This window comes from Tiliqua scincoides, chromosome 4 (genome assembly GCF_035046505.1).
Source record: "Tiliqua scincoides isolate rTilSci1 chromosome 4, rTilSci1.hap2, whole genome shotgun sequence".
NCBI classification, from domain to species: domain Eukaryota; kingdom Metazoa; phylum Chordata; class Lepidosauria; order Squamata; family Scincidae; genus Tiliqua; species Tiliqua scincoides.
In genome coordinates this window covers 70,668,617-70,681,557 of record NC_089824.1, presented here as the reverse complement: position 1 = coordinate 70,681,557, position 12,941 = coordinate 70,668,617, and the positions used below count along the sequence as shown (strand labels likewise).

The 12,941-nt window shown below is 40.5% G+C and overlaps 1 protein-coding gene across 3 annotated transcripts in view; it reads right to left on the bottom strand.

The window, feature by feature from the left end:
- ATP9B (ATPase phospholipid transporting 9B (putative)) overlaps positions 1–12,941 on the bottom strand; it is a 190,734-nt gene that overhangs the window by 144,804 nt on the left and 32,989 nt on the right. For 2 of the 3 annotated variants that reach the window (XM_066623335.1, XM_066623336.1), the window contains exons 4-5: positions 9,130–9,243; positions 6,049–6,157 (exon numbers count right to left, since the gene is read on the bottom strand). In XM_066623335.1, the coding sequence (XP_066479432.1) occupies positions 6,049–6,157; positions 9,130–9,243 (223 nt within the window). The remainder of the gene's footprint in view (positions 1–6,048; positions 6,158–9,129; positions 9,244–12,941) is intronic. The other variant, XM_066623337.1, reaches the window with a different exon arrangement.

The window sequence follows — 12,941 nt, the reverse complement described above, 5'->3', positions numbered from 1 at the left end:
GTTAGCCTGAGAATAATAATAATAATACAGGGATTTCTATACTGCCTTTCTTGGTCCTCAGATTTCTCCTCGGACTTTATTCAAGGCGGTTTACATAGGCAGTCTAATTAAATCCCCATAGGGATTTTTACAATTTGAAAGAAGGTTCTGTCTTTCAAGAAACCACAACATTCAGATGTTTCTTTCTGATCTGGTCGCAACATTCTGGCCTCCATCCTCCCATGCTCAGAGCAATAACTCGGCTCAGCTTATCAGCTGCTTCAAGGTCGCACGTTGCCGGTGGCCTCGAACTGGCGACCTGCGGATGTTATCTTCAGGCAAATGGAGGCTCTATCCTCTAGACCAGACCTCCTGCCCTGGAGAGAACAGCTCTCTAAGGTTTCAGGTTACCAAAGATTTATTGTATTTGTTTAAAAGATTTATATCCCACCTTTCCTATGTTGAAGCAAATGCTAAACAATAAATAAAGGCATAATAAGAACAGTAAAACTATGGGGGGGACGGGGACTGCCATATAGACCAAGCATTATTACAAAGACACAGAAATCAAGTCAGACAACAAAGCATCACTCAAACATCAGCTGAAATAAGAACGTTTTGAGCCCTTGCCAAAAGGCCACGAGGGAGGAGGTAGTTCTTAATTCCTCCAGAAGGGAATTCCATAATTGAGGTGCTACTATACAGAAAGCTCATCCTCATGCCACCATCCCACTAACTTGGGACAGAGGCAGCAGTTGTAGAAGAGCCCCCTCAAATGACCTAAGAGGACAGACCAGAACATATGGGAGAAGGCAAATAACCTGGACCCGAACCATGAAGGGCTTTAAAGGGCAATACCAACACCTTAAATTGGACGCAGAAACAAATAGGCAACCAGTGCAGTTGCTGAAGCAGTGGCTCAACAGAATCAAACTGTCTAGTTCCAGTAACCTCCTGAGCTGCTGTATTCTTCACTAATTGCAGCTTCCAAACCATCTTTAAGGGCAGCCCCACATAGAGAGTATTACCATAAGCTAGTCTGGAAGCCACTAACGCATGGGCCATGTGGTCAGTTCCAATCAACTCAATACAGCCACAGCTGGTGCACCAGCCAAAGCTGGGTAAACACATTCCTGGTTACCACTGCCAACGGGCTCTCCAGGGAGAGCTGCAAGCCCAAAAGCACTCCTAGACTGCACACCCATTCTTCCAGGGGGAGTGCAACCCCATTCAGAGTGGGCAGATGATTCAGTACCTGCATTAAGGATTTCCTGACCAGGAGGACCTCTGTCTTTTCTGGATTAAATCTCAATTTATTGGCCCTCATTCAGAACCCAACTGTTTCCAGACAACACTCCAGGATTTTCACAGCCTCCCTGTAATGAGATGGCAAGGAGAGATAGAGCTGGTGTCATCAGCATATCGGTGACACGACACTCCAAATCCCTAGATGATCTCCCCCAGTAGTTTCATGCAGACGTTAAAGAACACGGGGGACAAAATAGAACTCTGTGGAACCCCACACTGTAAATGTCAGGGTGCCTAGCAGGTGTTCCCCAGCATTACCATCTGGGATCTGTCTGCCAAGAAGCAGAATTACCACAAAGCAATGCTCCCAACCTTGGCCAGCTAATCCAGAAGGATACTATGGTCAATGGTATCGAAAGCTGCTAAGAGTCCAACTGGACCAGCAGGGACACACTCCCATTGTCTAGTCCTTGGCAGAGATCATTCAACAGGGGACCAAGGCTGTCTCTGTCCCAAAGCGCTGCCTGAAGCTGGACTAAAAGGAGTCCAGATAATCTGACTCATTTAGGATTCCCTGGAGTTGAGATGTCACCACCTGCTCAATCACGTTATCTAAGAAAGGAAGGTTAGAGACTGGCTGAGAATTGTTTAGATTGGTAGAATCCACCAGTGATGGTTTTTTCAGGAGTAGACACACAAGGATTCTTTAACTAGTGATGACAGGGACTGAAGCTGGAACCTTCTATTATTTTCACTGAGTGATGAACTCTCTCACACAGGAAAAAGGAAATATAATCGATAATACTCACTCAGTCAGAAGTATAACACACTGTCTTTAATGGAGCTGCCCAGAGTACATTTTTTATAAACTTCCATAAAAGAAGAAGAATGAAAGCTGTGGTCTAAAGTGTTCTTTTTTGGGAAGCAGGTTCTAGTGAGATCACCTGGACTTACTTCCAGGCTAGTATGTATAGAATCAGAATGCATATTGCGTTATTATAACAATGCAAGAGCTTCATGCAAACTAGTAGAAAGTTGCAAGAGATCTATGAGTAGGGCAGTGGCCTTAAGAAACAAATAATTTTGTTCTAATTACCTCCTCCCTCCGCATTTATCTGCCCATTCACTTCAGTTAGCTTTTGCTTCATGTGGTGCCCAGCCAGCCAGCTTTTCATCAGTGGTGCCCAGATTCCTGTGGTGTCAAATTCCTTTTCATCAGTGGTGCCCAGATTACCAGTGGTGCCAAATTCCTTTCCCCAGGAGACCCCAATGGCCCAGACATTGGGGTCTTTTAATTGCTTAGTAAATATCTATTTATTCCAGATCATTGTTCTGGAATAACTTGAGGTTATTGTTTTTGTACAACTAATGCTAGCCTGCCCTTTTAAAACTGCTTTTACTGCTCTGTTCTTTTAAATTGGATTGTTTTAACTGTTGTGACCTGCCCCAATGGCCCCTACAGAGGTGGAAAGGCAGGATATAAATCTCTTAAATCAACAAGCTATTTGTCATGGCCTATCATCATCAGATGTAATACATCAGAAGAAAGAGCAAATCATCTACAAGGGAATGGCTATATAAAACACAGATTAGTGTCTGGCTTAAGGTTTAAGTCATGCAGTCAAATGCAGACAATGAAGTTACACAAAGGACCTTCAACAAATTGTTGCATCTAAGCAGGTCCTAAAATGAGTGGTTTCTCTGCCTTTATTAACTGAACTTTGGCAATGTTCTTTTCTTCCAGTTCATTTTGTCCTCCAATTTTTTCTCTTTCTTCAATGTGTCTGCTGCTTTTTCTTGGTCTATCCATTCTTCTCTCCCCTGTGTTTTCAGTCTCTCTTTTTCCAGTTTTCCTTCTCCTTTGTATCTTTCTGATCCTCATTGTTGTCAGTGTTACTATTGTTATCTCTCGTCTGTTTGCATTCTTTTGAGTTTTCTATATTCGTAAAATTTTTCATTTGTTGTTAGATTCTTGTCAGAGTAAACATGTTCTGGAACAAAGTAATGGTCTGCCAGAGAAGACTCTTGTCTTATATCCTTCTCAGGTTTAACTTATTCCCACACTGTTCAGAGACAGAATCCTACTGGACTCCATGGCGCTTACTTCAAATATGATCTTGATTAAGCTAATAGGTAACCAAGCCTCCCATCTTACTGTCCACATCTTCCTTAGATTAGGTCCCAGTGGACTCCATGGACAATAGAGCAATCATGTCTAAATCACACTCTGAGGTTGCAGCACTCACTCACTGTTACTCCAACCTTCTTGGCTCTCCTGTGCTCTCACACTCGCTCTCTCTCCAATCTACTCCTTGCCTTCCCATTCCTGGATTTCACAACAGATCATGCAACTCACTGTGACAACTTCAGCTACCTGGCCCTGCCCAACGCTTGGCAAGAAAAAAACTGTGCTAAGCTGTTTAACCTTTCTAAGAATTCCATCTATTTAGTTAACCCTTACATTCACTAGACATTTGGGGCTTCTCTGTCCCCGAGGATTTTGGTTTTTTCTTAAAAAGGAAGTATTTACATTCTACATATCTCCAAGGCAGTGGTTCTCAAACATTTTAGCACTGGGACCCACTTTTTAGAATGACAATCTGTCAGGACCCACTAAAAGAGATGTCATGGCCAAAAGTGACATCAATAAGCAGGAAAATATTTAATACTCCCCATATGATAAAATCAAAACTAATTAATAAAATAAGTAAATTAAAAGTTTACAATAAGTATGTTTAAAAAATTGTTTAAAATAAAGAAGAACCCTCCTCCCAAGCTGATCTGTTTGTATGTTTTTTAATTTCCCAAAGGCTGGAATCCTATTCACACTTCACTGGGAGTAAGCCCCATTGACTTAAAAGCATATACATAGTAGCCTGTTAAAAGTACATATTTGTAACATTCTCCCAAATGCAGTCACATACCATGGTAACATCAAGTCTAATGTATAAAAAATACACATTGAAATGAATGGGGACCCACCTGAAATTGGCTTGTGACCCACCTAGCGTGACCCGACCCACAGTTTGAGAAACACTGCTCTAAAGTATGAATCACATTCAGATATCTACCTGCTGCCTGTTGGTCCCATTTGGGTTACAGACCAACTGGTACCAAATCTAGAGTTCAACACTGCAGAACTAGAGATATTTAATGAAATTTCATTCTCCCACTTTATTTTACAAGCACCATGGGAATTCCACATTTCTTGCCTTCCTAGGTTTGTATATGTATAATTTTCAGAGAAGATCGTATACAGGGACCTCTTCTGTACATGAGACAAACTGCAACTCAAAGCAGGGTCCCGAAATGCAAACACACCATAAAACACGTGTGTGATAATCACACAAGAACAAGGCTGACTCAAAGAGTGTGTGTGTGTGTGTGTGTGTGTGTGTGTGTGTGTGTGTGTGTGTGTGTGTGTGTGTGTGTGTGTGAGAGAGAGAGAGAGAGAGAGAGAGAGAGAGAGAGAGAGAGAGAGAGAGAGAGAGAGAGAGAGGGCAACATTTTACCAACAATGATAAGTGTTCCCCTTTCAATATCAGGGGTGGGGGGCCTTAAAAAGTTGGTCAAAGTGTTCAGGAAGAAACATTGCTGAAAACAACGAAGTCAGTGCGCTGCAGACCAATTGCTGCAGGGTACCCTTCTCTCCATATAATATTGTAGAATGAAGACAATGTACTGGCCTTGTCTACTTTCAGAGATGTCATGTAGTCAAATCTGATCGGGGTGGCACTACAATGTCATCATACTTACTATGCAGTTCAAAAATCTAAGCAATATAGACAAACTTATTCATCTTCTCAATCTTGCCAGACTTTAGCAGATAATTAAAATATGATCTAGGCCTTAAAAAGCAACTGTTTATTCAATAGATATCTCAAAACAATCGTTGTTGGCAACCTTCAGTCTCGAAAGACTATGATATCGCGCTCTGAATGGTGGTTCTGGAACAGCGTCTAGTGTGGCTGAAAAGGCCAATTCGGGAGTGACAATCCCTTCCACACTGGGAGCAAGTGCAGAAATAATAGCAGAAGTTCCCAGGTCCAGTTTCTTTACAGACACCTCTGATAGAATTACAGAGGGAAGAGAATGCCATTTTTTGCTTGCAGCTTCACCTTTCTTCTATCTTTCCATATTTTTAATGCACCTTTCGGTAGTACTATATTTTAAGTATTTGGACTGCAATCTTCAGATAAATTTTACACAAATGTTTTACTATTTAATAAATCTTTAGAAAGACTTTCTGAGAAACTCTATAGAAGAAGCTACTTGATACTGAGTCACACCCAGACCATGGTGGAGATCTAACTTAGAGTTGATGACAATGACTGGCAGATATTCTCCAGGATTTCAGACAGGAATTTTTCTTTGACTTACCTGGAGATGCAAGATGATTGATCCTGGGATCTCTGCAAGCAGTGCAGATGTTGTGTTACAGCCCCTCACATACGCACATGTCTTATTCAGCTGACCATAGTTCATATATCATTTCTCCCCAGTTACGTCTACCAGCAGCCTGCTAGTTTCTCCTCAGTAAATCTACCAAGTTGCACAACTTGTGACCCATCACACTGAATGCAGCCCGCCAGAAATGTATGGCAACTCTCCAAGGACTTGATCAACTGTTTCACTTTGCTACCTGATTGGGGTTGCAAATACTGGGCATTGTTAGACACCTGGCAGGCCACAGGTATGAGGCTGGTGGGCCATACATGGCTTAATAGGCTACTAGTTCAGTAAGCCAGAAACAGTTTGTTAATCAGCACTGATAAAGATATAATTGATGCAGTATTCATAAGGAAAAAAAAGATTGCCAACCTCGTACTGTAAGCTTGCTATATAACTGAGAGTTCATTTCCTTGTCTCGCTTGTAACGACGAAATTCATCAACTGCCTCCCGCAGAACTGTGACAGCCAAAACAAATCCCTGTTTAAAATATAACAAACATTTCCCAAAATGGAAAAGATTTCTATTAAAATACACAAAGAACTGAACAGTAAATAAAAAAGTACTGGGAGTTTGGGGGAATGAAGAATTTTTCTTCCCCAAGGTTATAGTTATTCCAAAACAAAATTTGAGATATAGCCAAGAATTTATACAAACATTTATAAAGGACATGACAACACTATTTCACAGCACCTAATCACATAATATAGCATCCTCCCAGTATGACAGCTCTTAGGTGAATTCATAATAGGTTAGATCTAGGCCTCCAAACTCTGGCTCGTGGACTGGATCTGGTGCACCTGATGAACAAGCCCAGGCAGTGCTGAAGCCTTACCGTTTCAGCACAAAGCAACCCATTTTCACACCATGAATTTTCAGAGACTCGTGCCAGGGAGACTATTCCACAAGAAAATCGGGGTGCAGAGCCTCCGGTGTGATTGGCAGCAGAATCATCTCCCCAACAACAGGCTCTGCAAATTTATGGCACAAAAACGGGTTACTTCTTGCCAAAAATGTAAGGCTTTGGCACTGCTGTACCGCACCCAGACATGATAGACATACCACGGGGTGCAATTTGGAGACTGCTAGGTTAGAAAAAACATCAAACCATGGCTTGACACTAAGTGAAGAAGTTTGGCACTCAAGAGCATACCCTCCCTTGAAATAAACCAGGGATTTGAAATTATGATTCATGCCCGTCCTGTGAACAAAGATCAAACTCTGATTTCCAATTTTTGTTTGGCAGGTCAAGTGCAAGCCATATAGGAACATTTTTCTCAAAACCAGCAGACTATGGTTTACCAGAAAGGAGGAAGGGAATTGCTATGCACAAAAGAGAGGAGAACAGAAGAGCACAAGACTTGGACACAATGCAAAACCATGGTTTGGTGCTGCATCTGAACCAAGCTGTGACCCCACCATCACTTACTTAAAAGTTTCTATTAAAATTAATAGGATTTCCTGAGTATTGAACTGAGAGGTTGTGAGAGCGGCCTCTGTGACTGCAGTGTAAGCCCCATTAGCAGAGCTGCATCAGCATTAGAAAATTGGATAGGATTGGGCCTTTGTGTTCTTCACATCTTAAATTCTTTATTGCTGGACAGTGCCATCTCTATAATGAAGCCAGACTACTTGTGACTGTAAAAGGCCAGGTTGTGCAGCAAAATGCAGTTATCATCATCACCCTTTTTCACGCAAAACTCATCCAGTATGTAATAAGCCAGTAAATCAGGGAGCAATCTGTGCTGGATTATTCCTGCAATATGCTCATTTACTATATGCAGGGGGAAGGGGGTTGCATGAAGCAGCATAATAAAATATTACTTCCAGCTGAAGTGGAACAGTCCAGAATTGTACCACCTCGATTACCACCTAACTCTGTGTATTATGCAGATTGAGTTTAAATGACAGTTTTTAAAAGGTCTGAGGACCAGACTGTTTTCTGGCCGCCTTCCCAATCTGTTGCTCTAAGAGCATCTGATGCTCTATGTTTTGTGGAGAATTTTTCTGAAAAAGATTGTTTTACATTTCAGAGGGCTTCAGCCAATAGCGTAGTGCAGTGCTACCTGAAGGTCCCCGCCCTGCGATGCCCCTCCCATGCTGCAAACACAGTGTGTGGCTATCAGAAGTAACTGGCGATTATATCATTGCCAGTAACTTCCAGATTGGGAGACAGCCACTCAACACTAAAAACAGTGTTTTTAGAGGCTCAGGGTGGGCAGGCTGGCTCTCTCAACTGTGTGAAAAGCACATGCAGGAGCTTAGCCCACTGAACCGAGCTTCCTACTGCAGTTTGTAGCATCCCATTGCTGTTTCGCTGGCGGGCATCCCATGACACTCCTGTGTATTCGCCACACCTCACTGATTGGGGACCTCTGGCATAGTGCAAGGGAATCTTCAGCCTCTGCCATGCTCTCATGTTAATAATCAGAGACTTAAATCAACAGCTGTGACATTTGAGGAGCAAAGTTCACAAATTACCAATATTTGCAGTTTTATTTAGTTTTGTTTTTGAAAACAAAAAGGATAATTTTATAGCACATTTAACATGTCATTTTTCCCCTTAAGTAAAAGACCAAGAGAGCCTATAAACATTTTTGTGTGTGCGTGCATGCACACAATTAATCTCGAATGAATTTTGTACCAACACTATATTTCTTTGACTCAGTGCAAAGGCAACATGCCCTAGTCACCATGTAGATATCAGGACTGCCACTCAAGCATAGGTAAACCGTCCACCTCCTGCTGTGTGCATTTCTCCTACTTTCCTCTTAGCAGTAATTATCTGACAATTTAGGTAACACTACGTCAGCAACGAGTTGAACATTGATTTAAAGTTAGCTATATGGTTAGAATTTGAAATACATATTTTGTTTCAAACTCATTTAATTTGAGTTTGTGTGTTTTAATTATTTTTATAATGATAAAAGAAAAAAACACACAACACTAACGATAAATTTAAAAACAAACACAAAGGGTACCTCTAATAATGTAGCACAAGATAAGTCTAATATTCTAATTACTTACAGCTTTGTATCTTGATAATCTAGATTTCCACCCATATATACAGTATATCTCCAACAGCCCCTTTTATCTTCTTATTATATGCATTCCATTACAAATTATTTTAGATTAATGTTCCCTATTCTCTACCCCTTTCAATCTAATCTAGAAATCCACAGATCACTAACTCATTGTTCTCGAGAGTTTGCGTTATTCTGATAGTGTTCAACTCAATGCAGACAGAAACCTAACCATACATACACTTGTCCAAAGGATAAACAGGAGTAGAAGGATAACATGTGCTTGAGGGTCAGTACTGATCTCTTAGACACGATTAACAGATTAGGGCATGTTGTCCCTGTACTGAGCTTCTGTCATAAGCACATACAATTTTTTATGTTTAGAACAAAATATATGTTTAAAACTAACTGTATAGCATTTTTCTTTACCAGAGGAGCCCAATAGGTGTAGAGGTAGCCTATTTTCAGCGCCGGTACAAACTGTGAGCAGGAGACAACGAGAAAATAAAGGTTCAAGAAAAACTTGAATTGTTCATATAAAACCTAAAAGTGAAAAAAATCAGAAAATGGTACTTTCAAAAACATTTCTAATATACAGAAGCATGTTTCTGAAATATAAAGTCACCAAAGTATAGCAGTACACCAATCAATATAACATTTATTTAAATGATTTATAACCTGCCTTTCCCTCTGAATAAATGGAGTTGAGTCCATGATAAACAGTACTTCTTTTAACATGACTTAGAACATGCTCTAAACCAAGAAAAGCAGCAAAAGTACTATAACTTGTAGATTTAATGATAATGTTCAACATTACAAGATAATGTAAAATATACCAGCATAAAGCTTACACTAGTTTAGAATTCATCTGAGCATAATAATACTTAACATTTAAAAGAAAATACACATTATCTTAGCAATCCTTAAAATAACCTTTTCTATTTTGATAATTTACATGTTGTAAGTCAGAAAATATTATTTCCAAACTACAAATGTAGGTAAGATTGGGAAAACAGTTTAGCTAAGATATCCTAGCAAGTTCTTGATTGAGGCAACATTTGAACTAACGATCTTCCTAGTTCACACCCTTAGGCTGCAATCTTAAACATACAGTGGGCCTTTAGTATCCACAGTGGATCTGTTCCAGGACCACCTCCCCCGTGGATACCTATATCTGCTGATACTGGGGTTCACAGAATGCCCATAAAGGACCTCCCCAATGCAATTGGAAGGTAGTTCTGGTCACATCCAGGAGGTCAAGTGAGGCCCTCCAATGTGGGTCGGCACCTGCACCAAGTCAAATCAGCACGTAAGGAGGGTCCACTGTGCTTACCTGGGCATAAGTTCCATTAAACTCAGTGGGTTTACTTTTACTTCTATGTAGACATGCCTACAATTGCAGTTCGTCACTATGCTATACAGACCTTCAATAACACAATTTTTAAAAGAGTCTAATGTTGTCCAAATTTTAACAATGAAAAGAATGAATATGTAAGAAACAAAAGTGCATCTTTTTTGAAGGGAGGGATTATACCTCACAGATAGACACCTGCATTACAGATGACAGGTTCCATGGTAAATCCTTGGTGACTTTGCTTTAAATCAGGGGTGCTCAATAGGTGGATCACGATCTACCGGTAGATCGCAGAGTGCGGACTGTAATGGAAGATCAGAAGATCATTAGGTGGATGATGTGGTGTTGACAGCGATTCCCTGTTTTGACAGCTGTTTGACAGCTCTGGGAAGGGCAGGGCTGGCTCCACAGCTGTAATCAATCAAGGCCAATGGAGACCTGGATGGACATCTGAGCTTCATTTGACCTTGATGAGACTTTGAATGGACATGGACTCATGGACTGAAGAGATGGCTCAGCTGAGCCTAACTTGGACTTAACAAGGTAGTTCACAGCTGAGCTGAGTTTGGACTTAACAAGGGGCTGCAGGATAAAAGGCAGCTTCAGAAGGAGTAAAGGGCTGGCCAAGCAGGATGCTGACCCAGCTGGAAGCCGGACACTGACCAAGAGGGCTACCTGACCCAGACCTACAGGAAGAGAGGACTGCCAGGACCCTGCTGGAGGAGACACACTGCTAGAGAGGAGGAACTCTACTGCAGAAGACTGGACTGTGTTTTGGAGACCGGATTGGACTTGGACTGGAGGCTTCAGACGTTACCCCCGGAGTTAAGTGGAGTTTTGGGGAGGGAAAGCCTCTGGACAAGAGGACTTGCAGGGAGTGTCTGTGTTTGTAGCAATAAGTTCTTGTTATTTGCTATAGATAAGGAGTTCTGTGTTCATTCCATTGCACAGTGTAGCTGTTGTTCCTGGAAAAGGCGGGTGTTAATTAGCCAAAAAGTGGGCATTAAAAGGGAGTTGGGATATTTGGCAAAACACTGACCCCCCCTTCAGGTGCCTCTGGGAGGAAGTGCCGGGGGTAAGGCCCATTGTACTCAATGGGGCTTACTCCCAGGTAAGTGTGGCTAGGATTGCAGCCTTACAGCCTAATCCTAGGCATGTCTACTCAGGAGTAAGTCCTGTTATACTCAGTGGGGCTCAAGGTACACCAACATACATTGTACACATAAATGTTATATGTTATGATGGCGCGAACATTGTAAAAAAAACTGGTAGATCTCCGGGCCTTGCTGGGTTTCAAAGTAGCTCTCGAGCCAAAAAAGTGTGAGCACCCCTGCTTTAAATAGTTTAAGCTAGAAGAAGAGGGATAGCTTGAGACCTTAGTGAGCCACTGTCAGTTAAAGTAGACAGTACTGGCCATGATCTACTTCAACAGGAACAAGTTCAGTTACAAGAGGGAAAGCAATGATTAAAATCCAAATCATAAGCAATGTAAACTCTGGAACTGCAGCACTATAAAATTCACGATTGTATCAACCATTATCTATAGCTGCTCTCATAACAGAAAAAAATATGTGAATACTATAACCAAATCATTTTAAAAAACAATGCCGTTTTTATTATGAAAATGTTACCACAAAGTCTGCAGGTGGGTGGAATGCAAATATAGTACAATCAAATGGAAACTCCAGACAAACCATCAAATTATGGCCATTTCAATACAAGGAAATGTAAATTGAGTTAGCAGTTATTACTGACTTACAAGCATATGTACAAATGGTAAGAGCCATGCTGGAGTAATACTGTGTTTATATTTACAAAGAAACATGATTATTTTCTTCAAGAATGTTTAAATTCTCAAATAAATTAATCTCAGCAGGATAACAATATTTCCTCCCTCACCACTAATTAATTTAAAATCCCAGTTAGCATCAATTAATAGCTTGGTAATTTGTATTCATACTAAAGCAAGAACAGAATTCCAACTGTGCAATTACAAAACACTTTCAAATGTTTCCATTTCCTAAGGAAAAGTTTCAGAAAAAGACTAATAATGCATCTGGACTATGTCATGCCAACAGGTGCTCCTAAATCATGACTGATCTTTACCAGCATCATGAGTCTGCCTAAGTCTTTGAAATGCACATTGTGCATTTAACTATAGTAATCAATGACTAAATACATACTTATTGACCTTTACAGAAAAGCCCTTTCCAGTATAAATAGAGAAAGTGTTGGTTTCATGCAATGAAGATGAAAATATTTGTCTGTATGAAAACAATCAACATCAATACTCTCAAAAGCAACTCCCTACAAATTATGGACTACTTCTTTGTCTTTTTAATGGGGCGGGGGGATTGAGAGATATTTAGGCATTTGCCAGCTAGTTCAATAGTGTTTGGGAATGCAGGGGGGATGGTGGAAAGAAAACAAATGCATAACAATTATAAAAAAATCTGCAATGTTACTGAAATTAAAATCTCAAAGGCGCAGCATTCTTGTCAACAGAAACCAACAAAAGAATTTGTTACTGCAATAAGAGGCACAGTATATAATGGCCTATTTACTTCACGCATATTAAAAACACCTCTCCTTCAAGAGTTATTAAATTAGGAACTAAAAAGTATTTGACTAACCAGGCTGACTATCCAAAGAATGAATACCAAAGTCAAAGAATTTACTGAAATTAGTCAAGGAACAAAATATGCCAAACTGTGCCCTTTTGTGATATGCACAAAATGTTTAACAATTATTGTCAGCACTGAAAAGAATTCTGAATGTTGAAAACTATAATAAGCCAAAACAAGACCTGAAGAGACCAAACATAATTTTAAAGTGTATTTATTTAATTCAGGGTTGTGTTATGTCTTTAACACACATCAGCCAACAC